Source organism: Cataglyphis hispanica, chromosome 13, assembly GCF_021464435.1.
Source record: "Cataglyphis hispanica isolate Lineage 1 chromosome 13, ULB_Chis1_1.0, whole genome shotgun sequence".
Classification (NCBI taxonomy): domain Eukaryota; kingdom Metazoa; phylum Arthropoda; class Insecta; order Hymenoptera; family Formicidae; genus Cataglyphis; species Cataglyphis hispanica.
The window spans coordinates 3,304,579-3,321,619 of NC_065966.1; the positions used below are offsets into that span (position 1 = coordinate 3,304,579).

At 34.4% G+C, this 17,041-nt stretch overlaps 2 protein-coding genes across 5 annotated transcripts in view; one reads left to right on the forward strand and one right to left on the reverse strand.

Annotated features, from left to right (window-relative positions):
• LOC126853932 (fasciclin-1) overlaps positions 1 to 17,041 on the reverse strand; it is a 215,862-nt gene that overhangs the window by 50,823 nt on the left and 147,998 nt on the right. For all 4 annotated transcript variants that reach the window (XM_050600136.1, XM_050600137.1, XM_050600135.1 and 1 more), the window contains one exon: positions 4,527 to 4,717. In XM_050600136.1, the coding sequence (XP_050456093.1) occupies positions 4,527 to 4,717 (191 nt within the window). The remainder of the gene's footprint in view (positions 1 to 4,526; positions 4,718 to 17,041) is intronic.
• Positions 8,582 to 15,488, forward strand: LOC126853933 (origin recognition complex subunit 3). The gene is made up of 14 exons (XM_050600140.1): positions 8,582 to 8,761; positions 10,641 to 10,772; positions 10,859 to 10,979; positions 11,175 to 11,332; positions 11,415 to 11,572; positions 11,725 to 11,833; positions 11,913 to 12,077; positions 12,150 to 12,347; positions 12,667 to 12,783; positions 12,883 to 13,170; positions 13,509 to 13,742; positions 14,328 to 14,447; positions 14,948 to 15,015; positions 15,252 to 15,488. The coding sequence occupies exons 1-14, from the start codon at positions 8,738 to 8,740 to the stop codon at positions 15,343 to 15,345; spliced, it is 1,986 nt and encodes a 661-aa protein (XP_050456097.1). The 5' UTR covers positions 8,582 to 8,737; the 3' UTR covers positions 15,346 to 15,488.

Below are 17,041 nucleotides of genomic sequence, written 5' to 3' on the forward strand. Positions count from 1 at the left end.
TTTACATTAATATCTCGGATTCGTTTCACTTTAAAAAAATTATTTAAGAAGAAAATTAAATACTAGAAATGAGAGATTTTAATTTCCTCGTAAAAGTAATTTTGCAATTAAGTAGTTGACAATTTTTTCTTTGCACCAAACAAAATGTTTCGCTTAAAACATATTTAAAGTCAATCACAAAAATTGCCTCCGTTGTTTTAATACACATTTTTATGTCTTTACAATTGGTCTACGGGCATTCTTTCTCTCTTGACGGCAACATGAACTTTCCAGCCAAGTGACTACCATCTTTATTTCGCGATACGAAACGCGGCTTCCACCCCCCTCTCGCCCTTTACTCCATCCCGCCATCCGCGAAAAACTTCATCCCTTTCCCGTAACTATTCCGCCGAGCGCCTCTCGCGGTGGCTGATTTTCAATTCTCCTCTTCGCGGACAAACCGCTTGCACCGCCGGCTTGCCGGTGCACTCGAGCATCCCCAGCGTTCCAGCCCTCTCTTTTTCTTCTCTTCTCTTCACGGCAACCCTTTCCGTCATTCCACCCCGGCATTTTTCCCCTCCATTAACCGTAACTCTTTAGGCGATTCTGCCGACGTTGGTGTAGTTATTCGGACTGGAATTTCTTTAGATTGTTGGAAAACAGGAGCGCAAGGGACTTGCTCGAGGGGGTGGCCGCGTTCCAGGAACGTATAATGAAATCAAAATCCCCACCGTCTTTTGAGATTAAAAACACCATTTCTCTCTCCCACTCTTCTTTCTCTCGCTCTCTCGCTCTCCGCGTTACAGGATGCATCTCTTTCTTTTTGCTGCGCGCGATACGATGAACTTTGCTAAAATTCGAGCTAAACTCGTTGCAATCTGTGAGTCTTCTGTTTCGTCAGATTACCAAATAAGTTTACGAATTAAATAAGACGACGTTATAGGATGAAACGGTCTTTGCATCTCAGGGGGAAAGGATTTGTTAACGAGATTCGATGACGAGACTGCGGGGGTGACCTCCCTGTGCTTATAAGTCAAATAAAATATCATTTGATCGATAGGAAATGATATATATTGTATCTTCCGGAGACAGGGCGAGGAACGACAACGAATTTGAGAGGTATAAAAAAATCTCAAATTGGATTGAAACCTCTCGAATTTCTCTCGTATTTACGAGTAAACTAATGTAATAAAACCGATAATAACTCTGGGGATGTAAAACATTCTTCTTTTTGCATTTTCCCCTTTCATTTCAACTTCCCGCATGATCTGTCAGGAAATCGAAACTCGGAAAAAGATCTAAGATGTCATAAAATTTATGTATCTTAGGAAAATTGCGCGAGAAAGAAATACGCCAGCCAAATTTTTATGAATATCGATATGAATTAAAATTAGCCCGTAAAATGTACCATAAATGTTGATTATCAGAGAGATATGAGACAGAAATAAAACATTTTAAAAGTAAATTGCTCGAGAATAATAGTCTAGATTAAAAAACTCCGGTCACGTTTTAACGATGAAGTATTAAGTGCGATGCATAAGGGATAAGAGAAGAAATTAACCATAAATTATTTACGATCGACTTAAAAAATGTGGTGCATCGTTCCGTACTACTATATTTCTAATCCGGCGTATCGTAAATACGGTGTGTCCATAATCATAAAGTGCCGGAACGGACAGTTACGAGAGCGCCATTCGCTGAATTGCAACGCGATCGGCAAACTATCGCTTTCTATCAACGAATGGAATGTTTGCGTGAGAATACGCGCTATCATAGACGGGGAATACGCCGTGAGTTTGTCAAGCACAAATTGGGAAGACACTCGACATACATACATATGCACACATATTATGCCCACATCGAACGATACCTCGTCGCGCGCGCGCGCGCGCGCGCGCCAGTGAGGAGCGCATCACGATATGTAAGGGATAAAGTTTCGATATCGGGATGGAATATTTCTCTCTCTTTTCCTTTATCGAACGCAAGATCCTTTGCTCCCGTCTGAGACGCCGCGAATAATGGAATACGTATGTCTATCGGATGTACGTAAGGGGACAATGCGCATAAATCCATTCTCAAGTTGATAGATATGCAATGTGCTCACGAAATGCAGCACCGACTGAAAACGAATCGCTGACCCGTTCTATTGTTGGGAAGCAGCTATTCTATTATAGTTATACACGCGGAAAAATATGTTTGCAACACTTTTGATTCGCGAATCCGGTCTACGAAATCAAAATAGCGCGTATAATTTTTTTTTTTAAACAAGATATTAATAATTAGGAGAGTTAGAGCTAAAAATATCAATAATAATCGCGAAAATAACAATTGCAATGATAATAGCAATTGCTTAAATAAAATAATATTGGCCATAGCAATTTTGAGCTTTTATAAAATTAGATATTCTCAATTAAGACAGCTGTGAAGAAGAAGATAATAAATTGTAAAAAACGTAGATATGATAGCAATATATATAATTTTGAGAATAAACCATTCTTAAATAATTAAGAAAACTATATGGAAAATTATTTCTTAAATATGCATCTTTATTTACATTTTATGTATATATATATATATATATTATTTATAATTTTTTAACAGAATTGTTATTTATTTATCAAGTTTTGATTTTCTAATCATTGCTGTTATCGATTGCCAATATTTCACTTCGTCTAGCTCTTCCTATCAATCATGCATTATTGAATCAATACTGTGCAATTAATAATTACGAATGATTAATGTAAGTTATTCCAGCCGATCGTGAGTCCTCAGTCGGTGGCTAATTAGCGCAATTGTGATTATTTATGATAATGTTATACAATCAATCATTATCACTGATTCTCGCGTAATATACAACATGTAAATTATAGTTTTTGCATCAAATTTGCGAGACAATATTTCAGCTGCTATTCACAAGTACACCCCACCTATGATATTTGTGTATAATAGAAATGCATTAACATATAAAGTAATTTTAATTATTGCATATACATTAAATGTAATATGACAAACTATATAATTGTTTTTTTTTTTAAATAAAATGTATATTGTATATCTATTATCATTTAATATTTTTATTTTTTCAAAATAATAATTTGCAAATATGTTCGATTTTTTAAATTTAATTTAATGCGTATAACGGTTCTTGCAAAAATAGAGAAAAGTCTTAATTCAAACTCATAATTATTAAAAAAAAAAATGAAGCGAAAAACGCGATTTATGAGTCGATATTTTCATGCTCTGGTAACGAACAGGAAGTAGCCGAGGCAATGGAACTTCCGGGTTAAGTGGATGAGAAAAGTTTCCCTAATATTACCGGCAAGAGAGAGATTGATCTGCAGTCGAGCTCGTCGAAGGGAGGATTAGTCGCTAGCCCTGGCTAGTCCCGTGCGATTTTCATCAGGTGATGGTACTTTAACTATAGATTAAAGGATTCGTCTGGCAAGCTGAAATGAGATCTACCTTCCCTATGAAACCGAAAATCTAAATCAGCTGAGGGAGGAGGGGAGGGAGGGGATACGTTGAAAGGGAGATACGCTATCGAGACGACGAATTTACGGGTATTTGAAAAAGATTCTACCTTGATAGAGTCCTCGTGAATGAATCTACTTGACAGCATTTGCGCAAAACGATACAACGAATTGCTTCGAATATCTTTTCAAGAAACGAATTATTTCTTGCAAGGTTGTAAAAATCCGTAAACAGCTTGTTTGTAGCACAAAAATTTAGCATTTCTTACGAAATTATATATTTTATAATTAATTATGTATTTATGTATAATCGTGCAGTCTTCGTTTAATAAATCGTTCGGGAAAAGGCACAATAAAGGAGGGAGGGGGACACAAATTTTCCGGTAATTCTCGATTAATTTACGATTCGGCGCGCTGATTGTTATAAATCGCATGCGTTAACATCGGATTTAATTTACAAGGAGCCGTGAGAGCTCCATCGATAACCGACGAGCTGATGACTCTCGCGAGAATGCGAATGCCAGGAAGCGCCGTTCGACATTATCGAAGCCCGCGATATCCATCAACCTAATGGTCTCGCGGCTAAGGCGAGCGTGTAAAGCTCATTAAAAGCTCGTTAGAAAGCCGCCACCGGCACGCCGGCCGGGACGGTCGAAGTAACGTGGACACGTTGTTGCCGGGAAATCGGTCAGAAAAGTGATGGTTGAATGGAAGGGAAATGAAAGTTTTACTCACGATTTACGCGACGCTAAAAATGCCTCGATTTTCTCTCGTCAAACAAGCATACGCTTGCACGTTTTATGCAACAGTAGTAAAATTTAAAAAAAAATGCATTTTTACGTGCCAAATTTTTTATAAAATTTATTCCATCATATAATGCTTGTGCAAACATTTCTTGGGTCATTTTTCAATATTTTTCCACATAAAAACAATAAATTTTGCCGTGTTTGAAAATAATTATTATTTTTTTTTTTTTTTTTATAAATGCTGAAATATAAACGCGAATAATACTAAAGTCAAATAAAGTACGGAAATAAAAATATGGTGATTTTTTTCTGTCGTAAACTTTTTACTTACCTGAATCATGGTGTCACCGTTGACTTTCAGTTTGGATTGAAAGTTGCTCTGCTCCAAGAGAATCTTTGCGTTATTAATGTACACGTCTGTGGTGTACTTTCCAGGTGTTCTAGTGATCCATAGGGGTGGATTGCCCTCCAGTTCGGAGGATATCGAGTCCCTCAGCTCTTCAATCGTTAGAGGCCGGTTCGCTAAAACCAACAAGGGAAATATTTGGTTAATATTTTGCTCCATAAAATGTATCTCGGATGTTAAAATGTTTCTTTTCATCGATGCGCGGATGAATATGCTTCGATAGAGTTACTTTAGTTCTCGCCAAACAAAAGATTTGCTTCTTCGAGAACCGCAAAGTTTTTTTAGTTTTCAGGAAGATTTTTATTCTCGGTAAAAAAGAATAATGCGGGAAAAGAGGGAGAAAATAGGGAGAAAGAGAGAAAGAAAAACACGTGAAGAAAAATGCTAAAAATAACGTAAATGGCGAACGGGATAGAAACTGGAGATAGAGCAAACTTCAAAAAGTCCACGGAGAAGCTACAATGCTCGTCGCTTTATTATCCCGTTACCGAGAAAACGTCCTCGTAATCTTGAGGTTTTTTCCTCTTATATCGCGAGCATATAGTAAGAAGCGGAGAGCAGAAACGTCCTTGCTATTGTTATTTGATATCGCGAGAAAGACGCAGTTATGATACAAATTTTATAGAACTGAATATTTGACTAAAATTCGCAAAACAATAAAATATTTTTTTAGATTCTTAAATTTTCTTCGATATTTAAAATTTCGCATTCTTTTATTCATATTTTTGCAATATAATCTATAAATTTATTTGATGTCATATCAATTTTAAATATAATTTTCTTTACACGTTGTCTTGAATTAAAAAGTGATTTCCCGAATATACATTGTTTTATAGAGATAGGCCTTGACATAGATGAAATCGATAAACTAAAATACATATCTACAGTTAGGTAATTTTATTTGCATTTTAATATAAATGCCAATTAAGTAAATTATCACATTTTAAATTTTCATTTTTTTTAACGATCAAACTGAATCAGAATTAAAACCTCGATGTGATGTCTGATTTTTTTCTCTTTAGACTTATGAGAATCAGATATCTTTGTATATATATATATATATATTTTTTTTTACTACGATTTATCGAATATCGCGGCTAAAGCGGTATTGTAGTTTGTAAGAACAGCTCTGCTCACGACACAAGCGAGTACCGTGCAAGCTCGGAAAGCTCAATCTCCACGAGGAAGAAAGCGAGTTGTCCGTGGTACCGACAACAATGACGCTCATTACGAACGCTGAGAATTGAGTCGCGTTTCGTAAACTACCGGTCGTTTTATCCATAAAAGTTTCCGGGACAGGAAGCGGTCGGCGCCGTAGAATTTCGTTTTCTCGGCAGCGCTGACAATTCGAACGCGACGTCCTTGCGGGAAATAATTTTCCTCGTCCGCGAGCTTCCCGCAAAATTGCATTGCGGGCAGAATATATCGCGTTTATCCGCGCGAACTGAAAATATTATTTCTCCTCAACATTCGAATCAAAAAGACAATTGTGGTTAAACTTTCGGATCTTTTATTCCTTTCAATTCTTCTTGGTTACTTCCAGGCATTTTTCTTTTTTTTCTTCTTTTTTTTACGCTCGCACAAAAAATCATTTGCACGTAGACGGAAAGAAAACTCTTTAACATGCGTAACTATGTCGACGGTGATTCGCACGCAGAGAACTTTGACGATTCGCCAACGCGTACGCGCCACTAAAGCTTACGGTAATCATAAAATTTATGGTTCGCCGCGATATATATATATATATATATATATATATATATATATATATATATATACATTCACATACATCTAGACTCGATCGATTACGATATCGGAAAAAGTCGCTCATCGCAGAGAATAATATTTATGATGGCAGTTTGAAGCGGAAAACTTTAAACCAGTTACCTTTTATGCGCCATTCTCAAACATTCTCCATGATACACACAACAATTGAGATTGATAGAAATTGTAAGCGTTGTTGATTGGTTGGAAACGATTCTTTATTTAAAAAAAAATGTCTTGATAATATATATTACTTAGATAAAGTTTACTATAACTGTAAAAGTTTAATGATAACTGTCATGAAAAAAATTCATATATACTTGGACAATTTTTTCAAGCACCTTATTAAGATAAATTTCTTTCCATACGCTGTTCTTTTGGCGTAAAGTGACTTCTGGCTTATCCTGTACGTATAAGCTTGAAGAAGCTCACCGTTCGAGGAACCCATCAAGCTACGCCATATACTACATGCTTTTATATTTCCGTGACGCGTCGTCAATCATCCCAGAATGGTTGTATGCATGATCTTTCTTCCGCTAGGTGAAAAGCTTCAGAACGGGATATGCAAAGAGCGCATATACATATATGAAATGTATCAGAGTTTCAATATATTACAAAATACCGCGCATATGAGTTCGGATGCAAGCTGCATTCATTCTGCAATTATTTCGAATGTGTCAATATTTTTATGGAAGAATCCAATATTTTTGAAATTGTTTCATTTCTTTTATTGCAAATATATACATTTTTTTATTATTGCAAATTATTGTTCTATCAATAACTAGTTAAAAATTTTTTTTTAGTTTTTTATTATTTTATATAAAATATTTAACCATTATATACATAAATATGTATTTTCCGAATAATTTAGACTGCATTGAGCGATTTTTTAATATTCATTAATTAAATATTAAAATTTAATAAAATATTTATCTTGGATACATGTGCTCTATGCGGAGGCAAAATTTTTTTCCGATCGCCAAGATTCGGTTGTAAATCAGTGCGGAAATGCGAAGCACGTTCGAACATTGGTTAAGCGGCGATGAACAGCGATCGCATTATCGATTGAACCGATTTATCGCGAACGGAGCTTTATTCGCGCACCGACTGTGGATTTTTATAGCGCCTCTCTCTCTCTCAGTGCGCATTTTTCTTGTTACGCTAGAGAGTGCTTTATGCGACGTGATCGAGTCGCGGGAACGATCGTATGCCTCTCAGAGGGTAATATCTCCAAAGCTCGGCGGCTCGTGAGCGTTTTGTCCTAGCAGTCGAGCCTTTTCGCCCTTTCAACGAGACGACCGAATGATTAAGCTGCCGATCGATTCGCATTTATTTCCTTCCCTTCCCCCGTGAACAACCCCACCACCTGTCCGCCCGTCGCAGCAGCGGATGCGGGGCACAGGTGCTACGGTCGACCACAAAACGAGAACAACCAGCACAAAGCTGCTTGCGCATCGATTTATATCCCCCATTCTCCCTTATCCGCAGCATCCACCTCGCGCGAGTGCGACGTCTCTACTCGTCTCTTCTGTCCGTTTTCGATGTATCCGAAATCCGACTTTCAAACATGCACGTGGGTTTCGCCTGATGAGGATGAACTGCGTGTCGCTTTATTCGGACTATGATAGATGGTTTCACGTGGTAGATATATATTATATAGATAGATATATTTTTATACTTCATAGAGCAAAAAATTTCTTCTATGTATAATATATAACAAAGAAAATAGAAATTAAAACTGTTACAAGTCGAGGAATTTGTATAGAGGAACATCTATATAAATAAGCAATTAGAGGAAATTTAAAAAAAAGATTTTATTAATTATTTTTAAGCATTGTGCACGGTTATATTATTTGTATATGGTTATGTGTGTGTTAAAATCTTTCTTTTTTTTTTTTCACAGAAATTTATAAAATTTTGAGATTATTGAATCAATTCTTGTGAATCTAAATTTATACAATTTGAGATATATCTTCGAATTTTGAAATAAAATTACAATATTTTTTTCGCGGCTATTATAATATAGCTTTTATAGATCATATATCTGTATCACATGGAAACACATATCACAAAGTTTTTATGTTTTGATAAAACACATTTATGTGCACTTATGATATTTTGGCTGACCGGAAAAAAAAAAAAAATGCAGAGTTACAACAGATGCCCTAATATCTAACAGATGCTGTCATGTAGCGCCAGCTAGCGGCACAAGGCTCGTTTAATGCCAGCTGACGCGTTCGGTTGCAGTCGTTTGCGCGTGGTCATATAGTGTGTTTCTCAGTGAATGATTCGTTCCTCTTATCTACGCTAGTTGAGGCGTACATTTAAGACAGACATATATTCGGCAGCTCGGTATCAGCGCCGGTTGCAAAATGGAGAACGTTTCCGTGTCCAAGGTAAGTAATACGACACGTGCAACCTGTTGCTATTGCCTGCTTAACCTCAAAATGCAAAGTCAACGCGCGAAAATAATGCTGTGAATAATGATTCATATATTACCGTCCCTTTTGCCTTAGAAATTTAGTAAAATATGTTAATGTCTATGTTGAGATTTCTTTTATATACGTGTATGTACTACTATTTTCACATCTAGATATTATTAAAAGAATATTTTTTATGAATCTTTTTAAATTGGAATTTTTTTAACTTATATTTAATATAAAGAGTTTACAAAAGAAAATTAATTGTGTTTGTTTAACATTAATGTTTGACATATAAAATTTGTTTATATATTTTGCATTACATATCAATGTAATTACACATTAATATTAACTTATACAATAATTTTATATTTGCAATTTGCGATCATTTGTTAACTTGTTATATTTATCATAGGCACATAAATTTCTCAGATTAATTGCTAAAGTGAGTCAATGCTGCGAAAATATAATCAATTAATTTTACAAATAATAAATTAACAATATTACTCACTTCATGACTGCTCCATCATCATTTCTTCGAACATTCTTCTTTTCTATTTTTTGTTTTTTCATATTGATACTATGTTAATATGAAACTAGTTGAGGTGGTACAATCGCGGAAGTTAATTTTGTGCAGACTAACAATCTCTATTAGCAGAGAATAATCACGTTTGGCATCTCTTAGTTCTTGTTAAGATGTGTTTCGAGAGATAATACGATGCTTCCTTTTAGTTACGTGCGAATAACAACACAACATTGTATGTAAATAACACAGCAATACAAATTTTCTCTCAGGATGTATTTAATACATATAATTGTTATTGATTATTGAATATCTTAATATTTATCAATTGCTTATATAATAAAACAAAGCAGTGACATTTTTTGGATATTGCATCTACTTTCAATTTTAACTTGTACATTTCTATTCATTTATATTATAATTAGAGATGATAAAATTGCCGTAAAATGCGTGGATATAATACTATTCGTTAGCAACAGAAAAAGTATGAATTCGAATACGGGATTTTCTAATGTCAAGCCAATCATAGTTTTATAATTGTGATTTTGCGTTCTCGCGTTGCAATATAAAATAAAATTGTATTGGATTAACGTCGGAGTGTTGCGTACCGCATAATTATAATTAACCATGTTTTCGCGAACGAGTATCATATATGAATGACATGAAAAAGTAATAACAAGAGAGAAAAAATAGAAACAAAAGGTTCGAAGAGACATCGGAATGAGCAGTTTAGAAATTTATTCTACAACTATTATTTATTATAAATAAAATTATAAGTAGAATTTTAAGAGAATTTTAGATTTAATATTGCTCGCTTTGCGCTAATGATTCCCTTAAACAATTAATTCACGGGAAAAAAATTTATTACCAAAATTTAAAAAAATTTTTTTTTAATATACTTTTTTTTGTACATCGAATTCTCTCATCACTCCGTTTCATTTTAAGTTGAACGATAAGCAATAAATTTGACATTAATATATTTTGAAAGCAAATAAATCGGGAAACATTTTAATACCAAAAGAGAAGAGAAGTAATTAATTGCATTAACGAAATTTACTTTTATAGAACAAAAAGTTTTCAAATATTTTTGTCAACGAAAATTACAAAAAAAAATTACGTTTTATCTTTTTTAATAATATATTAATATTTTAATAATATATTAAAATTTGAATACATTACAATTTGATGTATAATAATTTTTATAATTAATACTAGTAGCATTTAGTTGCTTGAAATTTTAAAGCGGCAAAGACATAATATCATTATTTTAATGCTAATACAAGACAATACGTAATTACAAGCGTAATATCAATCGTTATCAATTTTTTTAAGGGTGTATTTACTTACAAAGGAAGTTACAAAATTGGTAAGAAGAAAAAGAAAGTTAAATGTCCGGAATATTTTAACGAACCTTGGTATATTGCATATAGCGAAACTTGGAGATATATTGAACAGGCTGCAGAGGTACAGTATATCGTGCATTTAGCTTCATCCATAAATCTCAATTTAACAGAAGCCAGAGTATCTAACAGAATACGTTAATATTTCAGAATGTCAGATCCAAAATGTTTCAACAGGTTATGTTCAATTTAGAGACTTATGTGTCAAAAATAAAATCGAGTCCATTAAATACAGTGTCCTATGAAATAGCTACAGCTATTTTGTTAACAGGTGAAAACAGATGTTAAACTTGCTGCAATTTTTATAAAAGATTATATTCTAATACTTTTTCTCTAATACAATCTTGATTTTCTAACAATTCTACTCAAGTTAAAATTTTATTTTGAAATAATTTCGAATTATTAAGGAATTACCTCTTTCCTTAGAAAATTTCGATAAGTATTTATAAATAAATTAAAATTATAGGAGTTAATGTTCCCGATCACACGACACTTTTCGATACTCTGGTATCTAAACTTAGTGAAATAACGTCGCATATAGCAGTTCTATGGAGCAAAGATTGTAACAGTGTGAAAAACATCATCGAAGACACTGTATATCAATTTATTCAAAAATCAGAATCGGTTAGTTATATTCACGATAATAGCTGCTGGGTAGGAGTTTTGTTTATTGCAGTCTTGAAATAGAAATTATTATTATTTGTAGGATGATGTTCCTCAAGTGCGTAAAAGTCAATGCACTATGCGTGCCTTAAAAGAATGGTTTGCCGAATATCAGGATTTAGAAGATCCTTTAGTCATAATTTTACCGGATTTTGAAAGCTTTTCCATTAATATTTTGCACGATTTTATATTGGTGTTAAGGTATTTTTAATGATAATATTTTCATGAATGCATTAGGGCTGTAAATGCAAATATATCTTGCATGGTCAATAAATTATTTAAATTCACGCACATGATAAATAATTATATATGTATATTACCGAAGAATATTTCCTGACAAAAAATTTTCGCAGTTCGTACAGAAGTACATTGAAGTTTGTACTTATATTTGGTGTCGCGACAACATTACACATTGTACATAGATCACTCACGTATGATGTCACGTCAAAATTAGTAGTGCAGGCAAGTTAAGCAAAAAGTTTTGCACAACCGCTAATATTTTTATATTTTATATTATTTATCATTTTTTATTTTTTTTTAGGTATTTTATACACAAACACAAGTCGAAACTCTATCCGATATAGTAGAGAGCACTGTCTTCTCCTCAAAGATTCCATTTAAATTAATTGGTCGTGCGTTTCAATTACTGACTGATATTTTTTTATTCTATGACTTTTCGGTCGATAATTTCTTACAAAACTTTAAGGTAACAAAAATGGAAAGTATCAATTTATCGCGATCGACAATAGACTACTTATAAATCGTGATTTTTTTTTAGATATGTATGATACAGCATTTTTATGACAACAATATAAGCTCTCTGTGTTGTAAACCGAAATGTATTAAAGAAAGAATATCTAAACTCACAGATGAAAATATTGCAGATATTAAAAATTTACCATCTATTGCGAAATACTTAAAGACATCTAGCAAAGTAACGAATGGAAACGATAAACTCAGCGACAAAGAATTTAAGGTTCATACTATTTACGATAATTAAAGGAAGGGGACTATCAAAAATCATATTATCAATAACAGAAAAATATCTTTTAATTAATATATTATAATTGAGTTTATATATGTATTTTTGAAATTTGAATTTAATATTTCATTATCAAGCTGCTTAATATTATAATGAAAAGGATAATTTTTTTTTTAATGAGGATCATTTTTTTAATATTTTTTGAAATTTGCGCCTGAATAGAATTATCACTGATTCGTAATTGTTACTGATATATAATTTTTGATTACTACATGTGTTTTCGAATTATCGCTCTAAATTCATTTTCTTACAGGAACTGTTGGAACTGTTGTTAAATAAATTTCATAATTACATGAATCAATTTTTAATAATTTTGAAATGTTTACACTGCTTAGTTGCCTCATTGCCAGGCGCGCCAATGGGTAAACAGGTAATATAATTCACCAATTTAAGTCGAAATTTATTCGCAAAAAAGTAAAGAGTGTGTTTCAAAAATGAAAATCGTGAAATAATATAAAAATTGTTTTAGTTACGGGAGATTTACACCAAAGCAGTTTACACGAATAATCTCACAGAATCATCTGAATATAAAGAATGTTTAAAATTATTGGGATTTTTATCAAAGGAGGAACTCGTCTCGAAACTCGAATCTGTTATAAAGATCATTGAAAATTCCAAAGATCCAATGATTAAGAAAATTAAAGTTAATCTCAACTCTCGCATGAATACGATTCGAAAAGCTAGTTTAAACTCCACGAAAGATTCTTCCGAAACAATCAATTTAGAGGAAAAGCTTAGTCGTATGCAATTAAAAGAAGTATGTACAAAAATCGTTTTATAATCTTATTAATTCCTTTGCACTTGAAAAGTATCTTTACGTATACTATTTTCTATTGCGAACTAATATTTTATATTAGATAACATTAAGCATGCGATGAAATATGTAAGTACATTTTTAAAATACTTTAATTAAGCACGGATTTTACCATCTTACGTAAAGTCACGAAGGTAAGTTCTTCTCTTTCCGCCGTTGCAATCGAATACAAAAAACAATCAAGATCTCATATTTTAAAGATGAAGATTGTGAGATAAGAATGAAAGAAAACGCGGTGATTAGTGACTTCCATTCAATTCTACCACGTGCCCTCTTTTCAGAAATTGCTTAAAATGAGTCAGCAACAGTCGCGTTCTGCTTATAAAAAGGCGCAGCACGATCTAATCGATTATCTGGACCGAGAAGTGTTTTTCGTTCATCTAATCGAGCCGAGTCGCGTGACGGCTCACGAGATATTCTGTTACAGCGACGGAAACCAGGCGAAGCACCATATCCGCGGCTCTTTGAGAGCAGCCATACACATGGGATTGAACGATCCGCAGATGTATCTGGATGTGAGTGGACAAGTTCCGCACGAATGGCTCGCGCACGCGATTTCGTTAGTTCAGGCTCCTCGCGTCATCGCACATGTCGGGAACGTGCCCGAAAAATTTTTCACGGCAAATTTGTAATTTTGCGCGAAACTGAATCTTTAAATAATATAAATGGATATTTATATATACGCAAAATTTCGCGTTTCCTCGTGCATTAATGATCACACACACTAATGTCCAATATGAAAAAGCAGCAAGAGAAAAGATGATATTGTTTCATCTCTTTATTCATACATTTTTAATGCTAAATCACTTGTAATTTTAAATTATTCAAACTTTACATTTTTTACTCTCTAATATTCCCGGCTTTTTTAATTTTTGTTTTTCTTCTTTTCTTTCGATACTTTCAAATTAATATACCGGAATTTCTTCTATTAATATCATACAATCCATTTAAATATAGTCGATCTTTGGACGAATCGATCTCGCCGCGGGCCGTCGCGATATTTAATCTTCTTTTATATGAGCGATTCATTGGCGACCGTTGAAAAAATTGCGCTCATCCGATTTTTCCGCGATGTATTTAATTGGAAATGCATATTTCAGTGCGACTGCTGCAAATTGGAGAACGACGACGACATTCCGCGCACGCTGCCCGACCTGAGTATAATTTATAAACTGCATTTGGAATCCAGGAAGCTGATCAATATGTACGACTGGCTGCAGGTAACAATCCCGGCCCGTGCTCATGTTTACAGGTTAATCCCTGTTACACTTACGGTCACGAACCCAGACCGACCGTCTCGTGATTTTAATCGCCGCTGCCGCCGCGAGTGATTCACGCAAGCACGTCATTGTAAGCAAGGCGCACACAAGGGGTGCCGAGTGCTTTATCGCCGGCCGGTTGTTAGCTGGTAAAATGCTTCTTGTGAAAATTGCGCCGTCGAAAACGTGCTTTAACCTAAACCGTTCAACGACGCCGATCGCGAGAGAATTATTGGACATATGAGAGATTTCAGACTTTTTTGTAATAGAACTTTTTTTTCTCAATATTTTATATTAAATCCTTTTCGATAAGAAATTCAAGACCTTTATATTTTTTAAGATTCTTAGGTTCTTATCGTTTGAAATATTTTTGACATTTTCAGAATTTTAGATTATTTCACATTTTTATCGTGTACTTTTAATTTTATTGTTAAGACGACACAATGTACATTTCTTTATAGGCGTTCCTGACAATCGTTGATCCGCAAGCCCAATCTACGGAGCAGCGCGATGTGAATCCGCGACTGCAGTATCCTTTACAAAAGTTTTCGCGCCAAGTAACGCTCGCGTTCAATGTGATCGGCTCTCGTCGAGATTTGTATTATCTACGTTGCTTTTGAAATTCATATCATGCCTCCTAACGCGCAAATCCTACTCCGTAGATGTAACTTCGGCGAACTAGATGCCTCCCTAGTTTGAATAATTCGCACGTATTATCTCGCATTTCATCACGTAGTAACTTATCCTTAACGGGGAGATTCACAGAGCTCGGTTTACTCAAGCGGTTGCAGCCCTGCAGTTCCTCGGCTTCATCAAGACTTCTCGAAGGAAGACGGATCATGTAAAACGCCTTACGTAATAACAATATTGCGTGTTTGATTGTTTGCCTTATTCGTTCACCAAACTTGTTATACATACATACGTATAGGGACATGTATTTTGGACGTATTTTATTTTGCATCATTTATACGAGAATGAATAAAACACTATTTTGAAATGAAATGAATTTTTATTATTGGATTTTAATTATGAGAATACGAGGGAGATGTAAAAACTGCATGCAATGATTTAATATACATATAATGTGCATTAATACTCATGACTTTACGAATTAAGAAAATTAAAAAACCAGGGATTCACAGATTTAATTTAAGCGTACCAGATTGCTCATCTATCTTTACTTAACGGAATAATTTTTACCATTTTCAGGATACCTGAATGATTAAAGATGTATTTATCCTCATGTATTTTTATTTCGATCTCCATTTTTTAGATTCCACGTGTAAATTATTATATCGAGTCCATAGTGGAATAATTTAATGACCTGCACACATATTAATGCATACATATTAATGATCACGTGTTTTATATTTGCATAAATTTTCGCTCATCGTGATTTTGAAATAGTTAAAATCCCGAAGCAAACCAACATGCAATTTTTCTTTTTCTCCGGCTCCCAAAAAATCCGCAATATCGATTACAATATCGTCTTTGTGGCGGTACCGAGCGTGCCGCACGTTCCACGGAGTTGTGAAAAAAATTCAGCCGAGAACGCACGGCAATCGTTTCCGCATTTTAACGTGGACGAATATCGATTAATTGGATTCCCTCGACGGTCTTTTTTTTTCTCATCAGACGACACAGTTGAAAGTTAACATTCCAAGCGACAATTTTTAATCCTTTATTCGATGATGGATAAAATTTATTCGTGCCAAAAATTAATACAATGAAGTTTTTAGATAAGATTAAGCGAGCGGTGTTTTAGAAATAATCAAAAGTAAAATTAAAGGAACAAATTTTAAACGACGAATGGTCAATGGAGCTCACGAGCTCACCCAATTATATAATATTATCGGTTTATCTTTCTAGCCCACGTTGAAGTTTCCTATATTCTATTATATTCGCGAACGCGATGACATTATCGGCTCTCGTTAAACGTCATGTCCTCGCGAACAATCCCCCCGTTACAATCCATTGTCACGGGGAGTATCGTGACGTAGCACATTCGCGGCACAGATCCACCGCGATAACGTTCGGACAAAGCCAGACATAGATCGCCTCCACGTTTCTCTCTCTCTCTCTCCCTCGGTAAATCGTAGAACAATCCCGGACTCAAAGGAGACTGACGATGCACAGGGAAGGATTCGGTAAAGGTTACCGTCTGTGCATCGATAGGGGGATGCACAGGGTACGTTAACCCTCAGCTCGCCTTTGACCCTTGGCGAGAAAGGACAAGGGACGTGGGGAGGTATGGAGCGAGCTTGGATAGCATCCTCGCTGGCAGGAGAGCTCAAGGATATAGGGTAACTTCGGTGTCAAAGGAGCGTACTGCAAAATTTTCTGGAAGGATCTTCCTGCTTACGATATTTAATTTTTAAAATGAGAAAAAGTCCTTACAATATCAGGATCTATATACTTGAATTTTAAAAATATAATTTTCTAAGAATTATATTCTATTAAAAGTTTAATTATTCAAAATATAAAAATCCTAGGATTCGTGTATTGCAAAGTGACGAAACGCTTTGGCGACAAGATACTTGATTTTTAAAATATGA